This window comes from Mizuhopecten yessoensis, unplaced genomic scaffold (assembly GCF_002113885.1).
Source record: "Mizuhopecten yessoensis strain PY_sf001 unplaced genomic scaffold, ASM211388v2 scaffold11181, whole genome shotgun sequence".
NCBI classification, from domain to species: Eukaryota; Metazoa; Mollusca; class Bivalvia; order Pectinida; family Pectinidae; genus Mizuhopecten; species Mizuhopecten yessoensis.
In genome coordinates, this window is record NW_018408920.1 from 687,152 (window position 1) to 701,405 (window position 14,254).

The following is a 14,254-nucleotide window of genomic DNA, read 5'->3' on the forward strand; positions in this document are numbered from 1 at the left end:
ACGTAACAGGCAGTCAGTAACAGGCAGCGGAACGTAACAGGCAGTGGAACGTAACAGGCAGTGGAACGTAACAGGCAGTGGAATGTAACAGGCAGTCAGTAACAGGCAGTGGAATGTAACAGGCAGTGGAATGTAACAGGCAGTCAGTAACCGGCAGTGGAAAGTAACAGGCAGTGGAACGTAACAGGCAGAGGAACGTAACAGGCATTGGCACAAAACAGTGGAATGTAACAGGCAGTCAGTAACAGGCAGTGGAAAGTAACAGGCAGTCAGTAACAGGCAGTGGAACGTAACAGGCAGTGGAAAGTAACAGGCAGTGGAAAGTAACAGGCATTGGAACGTAACAAGCAGTGGAAAGTAACAGGCATTGGAACGTAACAGTGGAATGTAACAGGCAGTGGAAAGTATCTGCTTCTAAATATTAAGAGAAAGTAACAGGCAATGGAAAGTAACAGGCAGTGGAACGTAACAGGCAGTGGAACGTAACAGGCAGTGGAAAGTAACAGGCAGTGGAAAGTAACAGGCAGTGGAACGTAACAGGCAGTCAGAAACAGGCAGTGGAAAGTAACAGGCAGTGGAAAACGTAACAGATCGGGGAATCGAACCCTGGCCGCCTTGGTGAAAGGCAAGAGTGCTAACCACTGCAACACCTGACCACCCTAATTGTAATTCTTGGGATAGGAACAGTGATAAGATGCACAATTTCTGTTATCCGCTTCTATATATTAAGAGAAAGTAACAGGCAGTGGACAGTAACAGGGAGTGGAACATAACAGGCAGTCAGTAACAGGCAGTGGAAAGTAACAAGCAGTGGAAAGTAACAGGCATTGGAACGTAACAGTGGAATGTAACAGGCATTGGAACGTAACAGTGGAATGTAACAGGCAGTGGAAAGTATCTGCTTCTAAATATTAAAAGAAAGTAACAGGCATTGGAAAGTAACAGGCAGTGGAATGTAGCAGGCAGTGGAAAGTAACAGAGAGTCAGTAACAGGCATTGGAAAGTAACAGGCATTGGAACGTAACAGGCAGTCAGTAACAGGCAGTGGAAAGTAACAGGCAGTGGAAAGTAACAGGCAGTGGAACATAATAGGCAGTGGCACGTAACAGGCAGTGGAACATAACAGGCAGTCAGTAACAGGCAGTGGAAAGTAACAGGCAGTGGAACGTAACAGGCAGTCAGTTACAGGCAGTGGACTGTAACAGGCAGTGGAACGTAACAGGCAGTCAGTAACAGGCAGTGGAAAGTAACAGGCAGTCAGTTACAGGCAGTGGAGTGTAACAGGCAGTGGAAAGTAACAGGCAGTTGAAAGTAACAGGCAGTCAGTTACAGGCAGTGGAAAGTAACAGGCAGTGGAAAGGAACAGGCAGTGGAACGTAACAGGCAGAGGAACGTAACAGGCATTGGAACGTAACGGTGGAATGTAACAGGCAGTGGAACGTAACAGGCAGTGGAACTTAACATGCAGTGGAACATAACAGGCAGTCAGTAACAGGCAGTGGAAAGTAACAGGCAGTGGAACGTAACAGGCACTGGACAGTAACAGGCAGAGGAACGTAACAGGCAGTCAGTAACAGGCAGTGGAAAGTAACAGGCAGTGGAGCGTAACAGGCAGTCAGTTACAGACAGTGGACCGTAACAGGCAGTGGAACATAACAGGCAGTCAGTAACAGGCAGTGGAAAGTAACAGGCAGTGGAAAGTAACAGGCAGTGGAAAGTAACAGTGGAATGTAACAGGCAGTGGAAAGTATCCGCTTCTAAATATTAAGAGAAAGTAACAGGCAGTGGAAAGTAACAGGCAGTGGAATGTAACAGGCAGCCAATAACAGGCAGTGGAATGCATCAGGCAGTGGAACTTAACAGGCAGTCAGTTACAGGCCGTGGAAAGTAACAGGCAGTGGAAAGTAACAGGCAGTGGAACATAACAGGCAGTCAGTAAGAGTCAGTCGAAATTAACAATTTAAGTAAAGCCCCTGATGATCTTTCTTTCCATGCAGAGAAAATGAGTGTAGTACCTCTGAGTCTGGTGAAGAAGATTTTTGAAATATTGATTAATTTTCCCTTTGGGGCCCCGCCCTGGCCCCAGGGGTTGGGTAAGGAATTTCAATTTTACAACTTGAAACCATCTTCCTCTAAGGATAATTCTCACCAAGTAAAAATAATTTCCTACAGAAAGATGTCAAAATATACCCAAAAGTGTTATTTCCCTATATAAACTATAGTAAAATTTACCCCCTCCCCAAGGGAGAACGGATAGCTCGTGGGTCCTGAAATTTACAATTTAAGTAAAGCCCGTGATGATCTTTCTTTCCATGCAGAGAAAATGAGTGTAGTACCTCTGAGTCTGGCGAAGAAGATTTTTGAAACATTGATTAATTTTCCCTTTGGGGCCCAGCCCTGGCCCCAGGGGTTGGGTAAGGAATTTCAATTTTACAATTTGAAACCATCTTCCTCTAAGGATAATTCTCACCAAGTAAAAATAATTTCCTACAGAAAGTTGTCAAAATATACCCAAAAGTGTTGTTTCCCTATATAAACTATAGTAAAATTTACCCCCTCCCCAAGGGAGAACAGATAGCTCGAGGGAACAGCTCGTCGATTCTAAGAATCAGCATCCTAACATCATTATTAAGCAAATGGTAAGCCATTACAAAACTTTAATCCAAACTTTAACCTGCAAGGAACTTTTGGCCAAGGAAGGACGGATGGACGGACGCAGACAAAACCTATAGTCCCTGCGGTTTCACCGGTAGGGGACTTAATTATAATCAGCAAGGCAAGGAATACTTGTTTCACTTACACACACGAAAAAATATTATTTTTTTTATTTAAAGGGCTAAGACCCAACAAAAATATTAAAAAACATTTTTATTTACCTTTTTCAATAAATTTATCCACTTTCTCTTTTGTAGTTTCATCTGTAGGATTTTTGTTAAAAGTAAAGCCTAGGCGTTCCAAAACTTGTTCTGCCTCACTTCTATCCCTCTTTTCTTCACTTGTCCTATCTCTTTTATCATTGTATATACCTGTCCCATCACTTTCCCCATCACTAAGTCTTTTCTCAAATTTTCCAACACCAATATAAACAGCAAGACGTCGTTGCTTTATTGTATATCGAAAATCATCTCTGAAAAAAAACACAAAAAAAAGTCAAAACAGGAATTTTAATTAAAATCATAGCAATGTGAAATAACTCTTTATGACATTAAACTTTTTATACAGCTTAAATAAAAAAAAAATCTTGCTTAATAATATATGAAAACATGTTACAATAAATTAACGTAATCAACATAATCTTAGAATTCTTTATCAGGTGTTAACTGCGTATACAGGTCCTATGCCCTCTGGCTAATACCTCTAAATTTGTACTTAACTGTGTGTATCCTTGCAGTCTAAGGAACTATATGATGCATCAATTATTTTTTTTAATTCTTCGCATAATTTAAAAGGTTGTAGAAATTTTAAATGAATCATTTCTGATATTAAATTCTTAGTAATGGATGTAACTCAATTTATGAAGCTATGTCCCTACACAATGTAACTGACAAAATGACCACAACACCATCAGTCTTAAAAAAAATGGAATATCAATAAACTGATGTGTTTAAAACCTTAACAGATGATGTTCAAGGCTTTAAAATTGAACATTGACCACTGAGTGGGACCCATCCTTGACTGCTGAACTGTTCATACTTTGACCGCCAATAGTGACTTTATATGGGCTAGTATGATTCCTTAAATTTATCATTCAACCTTAATTTGTACTTTTTGACATTTACCAAACTTGAGATGCTTTTGAAAAACATCTTGCATTACCGATGAGCCCCTTCTTCAACCCTTTCTGTCCCTCTTTTAAAGTCTTAACCTGAATTTCAAATAAGTGTCATTTTCAAGAATTTAAAGTGTTGAAAGCTGAGTAATGCATTGCTTTAATTACAGTGAAACCTCATTGCTTGAATACCCCTGTTTGCCGAATAGATCACATGGCCCCAACGGTGTTCTTATATATCCTTTGTAAATTGACCTTGGATTACTCAAACTGCCATATATAAAGCTCAAACTCTGATATATTCCCGACCACTTTAAACCTTAATTAGTATCTAACCTATCCATTTTTGAACAGGTGAGCACACCTGTATATCACACATACCATGAGCCATCGACTCGCCTCGTGGCACAGATTGCGGGCCACGCCCATTGTGTGATACAGGTGTCGGTCGGACATCAGATTGTTGGAGAATTAACAGCAGTATCATTAGGTACCTGTACCGTTACCTTGTTGAAGCTGGATTATCATGTTATGTGCATACTTATTATCTTCCGATGATATTTGACATTGATGGGCAAGTGTTAACTGTTTGTTTTTGTAAAACCTTATTTAAGCATAGCAATATTAAGCAGAAATCACATAACAGATTGTTGACCATCTTTTAAGATATTCAAAATTGAAAATGTTGTGACAGTTAATTTTGTTATCAATCAACATTTCAATAACTGTGAATAAAAAATGTCTTCGATTCAAAATGATTGAAGAGTTCATCTTGTTTTGATATTTTGAAAAATTTACGCAACCGAATACCGTATGACATAATACGTCTACCGGTAACGACAAGTATGTTACATATACAACTTCTTTATTTTACTCATTTACTAATGTAGTAGGACATGGAATAGTGATAAAGATAGTGCTGTCGAAAGGGCTCGAACCCGCGACCCTTGGCTCTCCAGCCCGATGCTCTACCGCTGAGCTAAAGGATAATCCCTACAGCTGATGCTTGTAATTAGGTAATCTCATCGATGCACATCTTTTACACTATTCCCCCCTTTTTCAAACACCAACCCAGGTTCCTTGACTGCCCGCCAAGGGTTCTCCTACCTTGAACGGGGAGGGTCAACGGCACCAATTTGTAATAGGATGAGGAATAGTGATAAAGATAGTGCCGTTGCTGGGGCTCGAACTCGCGACCCTTGGCTCTCCAGCCCGATGCTCTACCGCTGAGCTAAAGGAAAATTCCCTACAGCTGACGCTTGTAATTAGGTAACCTCATCGATGCACATCTTTTACACTATTCCCCCCTTTTTCAAACACCAACCCAGGTTCCTTGACTGCCCGCCAAGGGTTCTCCTACCTTGAACGGGGAGGGTCAACGGCACCAATTTGTAATAGGATGAGGAATAGTGATAAAGATAGTGCCGTTGCTGGGGCTCGAACACGCGACCCTTGGCTCTCCAGCCCGATGCTCTACCGCTGAGCTAATTGGAAATTCCCTACAGCTGACGCTTGTAAGGCAATCTCATCAATGCACATCTTTTACACTAATACTGATGTTTTCATTGTTGAGCAATTTTATATCTTACTAAATGTTGTCATCTTTATTAAACTTATTCCAATTTCCCTTATCTACTATCCCCGATATTTGCAGTTCTCGTACTGCCTGCCATCCCATCTGATCAAAACATGATGATGACAGACGAACCTCAGATTCGTTAAATATCATATGTATTCATCGAACTATTGATCTGGTCCCCAGGAGTATGAGTTAGCGGAGTTAGTGGAGTTAACTGTATAAGATGACCATAAAATCTGTGCCAGGAATGTTAATACAATTACAAGCTTTCAGTATGTGTCTCACTCAGCTGTGCCTCGTGGTTCCTGATCTGTGTTTTCTGTGCCACTATCTGTCTCGGCTGTGCCTTGTGGTTCCTGATCTGTGTTTTCTGTGCCCCTATCTGTCTCGGCTATGCCTTGTGGTTCCTGATCTGTGTTTTCTGTGCCCCTATCTGTCTTGGCTGTGCCTCGTGGTTCCTGATCTGTGTTTTCTGTGCCCCTATCTGTCTCAGCTGTGCCTCGTGGTTCCTGATCTGTGTTTTCTGTGCCCCTATCTGTCTCGGCTGTGCCTCGTGGTTCCTGATCTGTGTTTTCTGTGCCCCTATCTGTCTCAGCTGTGCCTCGTGGTTCCTGATCTGTGTTTTCTGTGCCCCTATCTGTCTCGGCTGTGCCTCGTGGTTCCTGATCTGTGTTTTCTGTGCCCCTATCTGTCTCAGCTGTGCCTCGTGGTTCCTGATCTGTGTTTTCTGTGCCCCTATCTGTCTCGGCTGTGCCTCGTGATTCCTGATCTGTGTTTTCTGTGCCCCTATCTGTCTCGGCTGTGCCTCGTGATTCCTGATCTGTGTTTTCTGTGCCCCTATCTGTCTCGGCTGTGCCTGGTGGTTCCTGATCTGTGTTTTCTGTGCCCCTATCTGTCTGGGGTGTGTCTGGGTGTCTTTCTCCACTGTCTCGGGGAACACTGTCAGTATCATCTCTACCTTCCTTGTAACTGCTCGTTGCTCCATCTACACAACAGAACAAACCAACCTTTAGCTTGAAATTGATGTTGCCAATGTTCTTGGGTTTCTACAGCATGAAAACTCAGTAATATCACGGTTTTAGATTGGAATAAGCTAAGTCTATGGTAATACATTGTAAATTTACATTTATGTTTAAGTTAATACATAAATTATTAATTTGCATTATACCGTTAATTAACTCATGTATTCAAGCTCTCAACATCTAAATGCAGGAAATACATGTTCCTAACCTCAATACAAACATTTTATGGACAACATCGGCCAAAAGAAAGAAGGACACAAAACATTTTTTCTTATGCCCCCAACATAAAATGGGAGTGGGGCATATAATGCTGCCCATGTCTGTCGCGTTCTGTCCCATTCCATCAAACATCAAACACTGAAACTAATTTCACCTGGTGACGGGGGGGATTCATGTCTTACAGACATTTTCTAGGTTTTGCTATAAATCATATGCAGCAATATAATAAATGAATATTGTTCCTGAGAAACAAAATTTGATTAACAACCTAATTCAAAGATGGTTGCGTCTCTTTTAATGTATCAAATATATATTGTGCTCTCTTGATATTATGTTACGTCCCACCGGCCCTGAAAGCAAATTCTATGTCGGAAAGTTGTCATTTCGCAGTTTTGCATTCTGAATCCCTTTTGAAATCTGTTTTGTTTTTTTATGATGTGTTTGGCATCTCTTTGTCAGTCTTAACTGTCGAGTACAAAAACAACACAAACAGGTCATTCTGAAAACTGTTTTTATAAACAAAATATCTTAATCCTAACTCATCGTTAGATAATTCATTCATAAGCAAAAGCCACGTGGCAGGTAACACAGGACTACCGCTCCCCTTGAGGTAACGGCGGCTGGGGGTTTGATTCCCCTATCAGACATGAAAAGGTGTCAGGTCACCTGCCCAACCATGTTGTACAACAACATGTGGGTTTTCTCTGGGTACTCTGATTTGCCCCCATTACGACCCTCAGGTGTACACTTTTGTCTGGGCCAAGATAAGTAATTAATTGAAGTTACAAAACTTGTTTCAGAATTGTTGAAAAATAAAAAGTTGTAGTAAAATATGTAAATTTTCTATATTTTAAGATCCTCAGAGGTAAATAAAAGTGTGACTATTTGGTTATGGATTTTGGTAATCAGACTGCAGTCTTCCGACCAAGTAAGCAGATAAACAGCTAACTGTTGACAACCTTAAATTATACTTTTTGTTTTTGTTTGGGTTCTACGTTCTATTAACAGCTATATATGGTCATTTAAGGACGTGCCAGGTTTCAGTAGTGGAGAAAAGCTGAAGTTCCTGGGTGAAAATCACCGACCCAATGGCAAATGCCCCACATTGGTCTCCAATATGTGACCAAGTGGTGGAGGGCTAGTGGTAGCAGAATGTCAGACAAAAGTATTTGTCAATATCTACAGGAAATCACAATACTGTAACCTAGCTGTAATATTTTTGCCCAATCAGCTTTTCACTCTTGGCCTTTTAATACGATTCCATGCCAGCATAACCCTGGGTCACACAGAAATAACCCTTGGAAAAACAGAAATAATCCTGGGTCACACAGAAATAACCCTGGGGCACACAAAAATAACCCTGGGGCACACAGAAATAACCATGGGTCACACAGAAATAACCCTGGGTCACACAGATATAACCCTTGGTCACACAGAAAAAAAACATGGGGCACACAGAAATAACCATGGGGCACACAGAAATAACCCTTGGTCCCACAAAAATAACCCTGTGTCACACAGAAATAACCCTGGGTCACACAGAAATAACCCTGGATCACACAGAAATAACCCTGGGTCACACAGAAATACCCCTGGGTTGCACAGAAATAACCCTGGGTGGCACAGAAATAACCCTGGGTTGCACAGAAATAACCCTGGGCCACACAGAAATAACCAAAGGCGTACAAAGTAACAAATCAGGGTCACACAGAAATAACCCTGGGTCACAGAAATAACCCTGGGTCACACATATATAATTCTGGATCACACAGAAATAATCCTGTGTCACATAGAAATAACCCTGGGGCACACAGAAATAACCCTGGGGCACACAGAAATAATCCTGCATCACACAGAAATAACCCTGGGTCACACAGAATTAACCCTGGGTGTACACTGGAGTTTCACACTCTCATTAAACAAAATAAAGATTGCAATATAATTACTAGTCTGAGAGAATTGTGGAATTTTTTGTTTTCTAGATCATATACATGTAACCCGATGTTTATATTGTGTGTGTTATATATTTATATGTAGATACACGTAAGAGTTTGTGTGTATATTTTACCTGATAGTACACATGTTTGTGACGTCATTGATTGTGTTGGTGTGTTAGCGTACTGGTTTTGTGTGTTGCATGTTCGCTACTAATTCGATTGGTCAGAGTTGTTATTTGGTCAACTGACCAATTGCAGCACTTGCTTGACCATTCAACTTGTATTTTATATGGACTTGTATCCAACTCACAACCGGAGACATGTCAGACATACATCAAACACACTGCATACTTCCAACTTACATTGGAAGAAGTCCTTTGTTCACAGTATCCTGGTGAGTGCGTCTCGTTTATTACTTTATTCTAAACCAATTAATTTATAATTTATAAATTAATTCAGCAACGCGATGAATAAATTGAACTTCATTATCGGTAAAGAATATCTGTGATAGTGTGAAAGATATATTTGTTGTTTTATGCGTAAATTTATATATGTATATTTATTATTTATAGGTAAATTGAAAGCTTTCGAACCAACAAAATAAAATATCAATTGTGAAACCAAACCCAAACGAGAAAAGAGTGTTGTGTGAAATACATCTTAGATACAGACAATTGATTGACATTGATAATTGACTTAGTCAAATAAAATATGTTGTATGTTTCTGGTTACCTTACCAATGTGCCTACCCTGAATGTTTTTGGCAATTTTTAACAAAGCACTGTTAAGTCTAGATCATTCTCCTACATAAATCTTATAAAAAATGTACCCTAACTTTTTCAGACAGGAAAAATATACTTTTGATTGGCCTTATCCAGTCCCAAAATCATTCAGATATCAGGGGCTACAATATTATAATAACTATCACGATTCCTAACTAACAAACCTCTACTGTCTTGGTTATCCTGGTCCTCTTCAAACTTATACACATCATCATGGCGTGGTATGTTATCCTTTTCTCGTACCAATTCCCTAACTTGTTTTCTAAACTCTTTTTCCTTTGGATCTGAAAATTCAAAATACATAATTGTGTACAAATGACAAATCTACCCTGTTATATTCTTTGTTCTCTCTCAAGATATGCACCATATTCATCTCCAGTTCTCCAACTACAGCATCCTGCCAGAAGTATTTGTGATTTCCCAGCTTTATTCTACATCTCACGTTCCTTTTTATATTGGCTGTTTATCAGACTGTTTACCATTGAGTATAGTGCCACTGAAACAAAATGTCACAAACTGAAACATACATTTGTAAACAAGAGGTTAAATTGGCCTGTATCACCCACCTGATATACATCTCACATTTGTGAACTTCAAACAGCGTACATTTAAAATTGCTGAAGTATTTTTACTCTATACAATACCTGCCGTAGTTAGAAGATTTTCTGACCTGGTACTCTACACCTTATGAATCTATGTTGGAAGATTTTAATTTCTTTTATTAATCTGACCTCTATAAGTTGGTCTAGATTTTGTAGGTCATTCATTCCAGTTAATAATTTGTGAACCATATGGAAACAACCTACGAACTACATTTAGGTAGTCTTATATCCCTAATCTTTAGATTAGAATCTTATAAAAAAAAAAGGAGAAGGATTTTAAAGATTTGCCTCAAGTTCCCCTATTGGTCCCTGCCCCTCTGTTCCCAAGGGGGCTACTGTTATACTGTTACTGCATGACCCTCTGTTAGTACACAAATGAAAACAAGTTGACTGACAGAGGACGAACACCGAGTCACTTCAGGCAGGTGAGCTAAGAACCGTTAGTCAGTCGGACTAGTAGCTAGATTTCAATTTAATTGTCCTTGTGTAAATTCCACTAACCCGACAGTTTTCAATGTGAAAAGTAATATCAAATTTCCACAAGTCAGTGGGGCATATTTGGTACTCTGACGAATAGATGACAGGGAAAAAACACTAACTTGGTGATGTGTCCTTGTATACATGTACGTTACAACCCAAACACTGGATCAATCTAAATACTCAAACTTGCATCCATTGAACAACATTATTTGTCTTGTTTGCAAAATCATAATTGGTCAAGTCAACGAGTTTTTTGCCTAGTTTTACAGCCAAATAAAGGCCTCTTTAAATTCCCCACGGCAAAAACGTGCTTCGATCATTTTTCCAAATTGACGAAAAGATTAGGAACGTCTTCTCAATTTCAACCGGCTGTTGTAATTTAGGTAAGAAAAACACAGGTAATTCACATCTTATTTCGGCCATGAAATACTGACCCATTCCCTGGTATATACAATGTAGCATGGCTCTTTTTGCTCTCAGAATATTTTCTGGTTCTTCGTCATAGATCTGAAATATTCCCACTTTAGTGTCGTTCATTTGCAATGCATCTTCATAGGCTTTCCTCTTCTTTTCTGTAATCAAAACATTTTATTTTTAATTAACGGTTTATTCATTAAGTGTATATATCATATAAGTATGCATACTGGCACAAGTGGCATGAATATATTTTTTACACAAACCATGAGCGAGTGAGGAAAATAATAAAGTAAAAACAAATCATGCATGTGAAACATATATATGTTCATTTGTTAATTTACAGTGTACATTACGAAAAGATTTGTTTAAAGTAGATTTATCTTTAAATTTCTATGATGTTGCTTACGGTGATGGTGATTGTGAAATTCTTTTGAAAGTGCATATCATAGTTAAGTATGCAAGATATATGGCAATGGGCCTACTGTTTGATCAATTATTATCACAATTCTTGTTGTTTAAACTGCAGAATATTGAGGTTACAACTGTCAAATGTTATATTCATGAATCTAATATTTTGTAACTGGAGATGGCAGTCGGGGGCCACGTTTTTCAAGCAACAGCGACTAAATAAATACTTACGCTAAAAATAAGACGTTCCTGGTATACTTAATTTCATTGTTTGAGTTGTTGACATTGTGCAAGTATTTCACTACAACAAACTAAATTATACGAATTTGCTTCATGCAAATCTATTCTCATTAACCAATTTAACTTGTAAATTGATTTTGAGTGTGTCATAATGAAATACTTCATTGTCATTTGTGTTTCTTCCTGTATTTTGATCAACAATAGGACGGAAAGAGTGACATAACGTATACATATGTATGGAAAACGACTAGACGAAAATGGTAATAACATCATGCTCACATCTGTTAATTATAGCCAGTGTCACATTTCCTAAACAATGTATAGTACCGACTTTTGACCAATGTTGTAATGATCGACGTCAGTACCTGACATAATTTGGACCACCGATGTAATGATGTCAGCCCAACGTTACATTTCTGCACCAGATGTGGTACCCGACATTAGACCACAGATTTACTGACATTCGCCGAATGAATCTACATTTCATATGTTGACAGAGGGCCAACATCAGAATTCAGTGTTGGGCCAGCAAAAAAAATTGTCAAATGTTAGCTGTCGTTTAACCAACACTTAGATCTGAGGTGGAGCCATTTTCACTGCGGTGGACAAACATATGTTGAGCCAACGTTCGTTTCCCTTGTCAGGTCAACGTTTGGTGTCACATTGGCCCTAGTGTATGTTTGACCATTGTCTGACTCACTCAGCTAGCTGTGTTATAATCATGATAGGATATTCTCATGAGAAGACGCCAGGGATAGTGCTGTCCTAACCTGTGTTTTATCTGGCCCTGGCACCAGACTTCGACATTTTGACATATAGATCCCACACCTGCAGACCAACACTTGATACGAGAAGATATTGGAGTTCTCTGTAAACAATTTCATGTTATATATGATTGTATAACCTAAAAAAAATAGACAACAACAAAAGTGATGATGGTATATCGCAATGTGTAACTAGTGTGAGGGTCAATAATTTTGTCATAAATGTGGCTTTATGTACTGTGATATAGCAACCAATATAGTTTACAATGTGATTATACAGGAAAGAGATAATTTATGGTGTGATATTATAAATATAAAATACATAATGTTTAGTGTGTACTTACATTTCATGTCTGATTATGATCTGTTTCATATCCTCATTGGAGGAAATGTAAAGCATGAGCTGAATTCATTGCATAAAATCTTTAACTTGTATATTCAGAATTTGTATACTACAAATGATGTATTAACCTAAACTTTATTATGTGTCAATTGTAACATTTTTCCTTTTTCTGTATGATGGTCATCTCTCTTAAGTAACTTAAGTGCCGAATTATTTTGTTTTTATCAGTAATGAATAAATATTCTATAACCATGAATTAAAAACTATTTTTAGTTAAAATATAAGGAATAACTAGAATTGTTGTTGTAGTTACATTGTATAATACCGTATAACCCCCAAAATAATCCTAGCTATTCCTTCAATATTTTTATTTTGTCAAAGATCAAAGAAATATGCAGCATTTGATATCTTGAAATTGTCACACTTAAATATGAATCTTTGATAAAAAAAATGCATGAAAAACTAATAAATCCGGATTTTCCGCTTTCCGTCTCCTTTTTTACTTCTGTCTATATTGTCAATATCATTTCCCAAATTTAGAAAAAAATATTTAAAATACTTCCAGGACAGGTAAACCTTCGATATTTTACATATATCTCCAATGAATGACAAAGAAAGTATATTTTGGTCCATTCTCTTGAAATTGAGCGTATTTAAGGTCCATATCCCTCCGTTTCGGTGATACAGCGGCAACGAAAATCGTACCGTGAATCTCGGCTATTGCGCGTCTTTAAATGATAAATAAAAAATATTTCCAGTCTAATTTTACTACCTATCTATTACATATAGCTCTATTGGGTTATAAAGAATGCATATATGGGTCCATTCTCTCGAAATAATGCCAATTTAAGGCCCATTGCCCTCCATTTCGGTAACGAAAATCGTGCCGTGAATTGCGTTATTTTGAAAAATTAATTTAAAATAGATGTAAACAAAATAAACGCCCAATCTTCTACACATGACTCCAGTTGGTGATGAAGAATGTAAATTAGGGTCCATTCTCTTGAAATAATGCAAATTTAAAGTCCATTGCCCGCCATTTCGGTAAATCAACTCCATTCCGGTCCATTTCGGTAAATATACCAACCGCAGACCGGTCACCCTAATGAGTGTCCTCCGGGTAATGAGTGTCCTCCGAGTGTCCTCCGAGGTTTTTGCGCGCCCGCGAGTTCGTTATAAGATTTATTTCACTTTTTTCTTCTGATTCCTAAATATTGTTCATATATCTAGGTGTGTGCAAAATTTAAGGTCGATCGTAACAGAACAAAGTACCGAAATACGTCGATAAAAATGCATATTTGGAAAGAATGAATGTCCTCGGAGGTTTTTGCGCGCCCGCGAATTCGTTAGAAGATTTTTTGCACTTTTTTCTTCTGATTCCTAAATATTGTCCATATATCTAGGTGTGTGCAAAGTTTAAGTTCGATCGTAACAGTATAAAGTACCGAAATACGTCGGTAAATACTATTTTCACGAGGTTGGATTGAGTGTCCACGGAGGAATGAGTGTCCAGGTAAGTGTTCGCGAGCCCGAGAATTCGTTAATCCATTTATTTTACTTCTGTCTTCGGATTCATAAATATTTTTAACTTACCTAAGTGTGTGCAAAATATCAGGTTGACCATAACAGTATAAAGTACCGAAATACGTCGATAAATACTATTTTCACGAGGGTGGATTGAGTGTCCACGGA

The 14,254-nt window shown here is 38.6% G+C and overlaps 1 protein-coding gene across 1 annotated transcript in view; it reads right to left on the reverse strand.

Moving 5' to 3' along the window:
• Positions 1-12,243, reverse strand: part of LOC110440435 (protein starmaker-like) — a 31,861-nt gene extending 19,618 nt beyond the window's left edge. Inside the window, exons 1-5 of the mRNA XM_021483512.1 lie at positions 12,226-12,243; positions 10,825-10,962; positions 9,473-9,592; positions 5,634-6,333; positions 2,877-3,127 (exon numbers count right to left, since the gene is read on the reverse strand). Of these exons, the coding sequence (XP_021339187.1) occupies positions 2,877-3,127; positions 5,634-6,333; positions 9,473-9,592; positions 10,825-10,927 (1,174 nt within the window). The 5' untranslated portion in view covers positions 10,928-10,962; positions 12,226-12,243. The remainder of the gene's footprint in view (positions 1-2,876; positions 3,128-5,633; positions 6,334-9,472; positions 9,593-10,824; positions 10,963-12,225) is intronic.
• Positions 12,244-14,254: the final 2,011 nt, after the last annotated feature.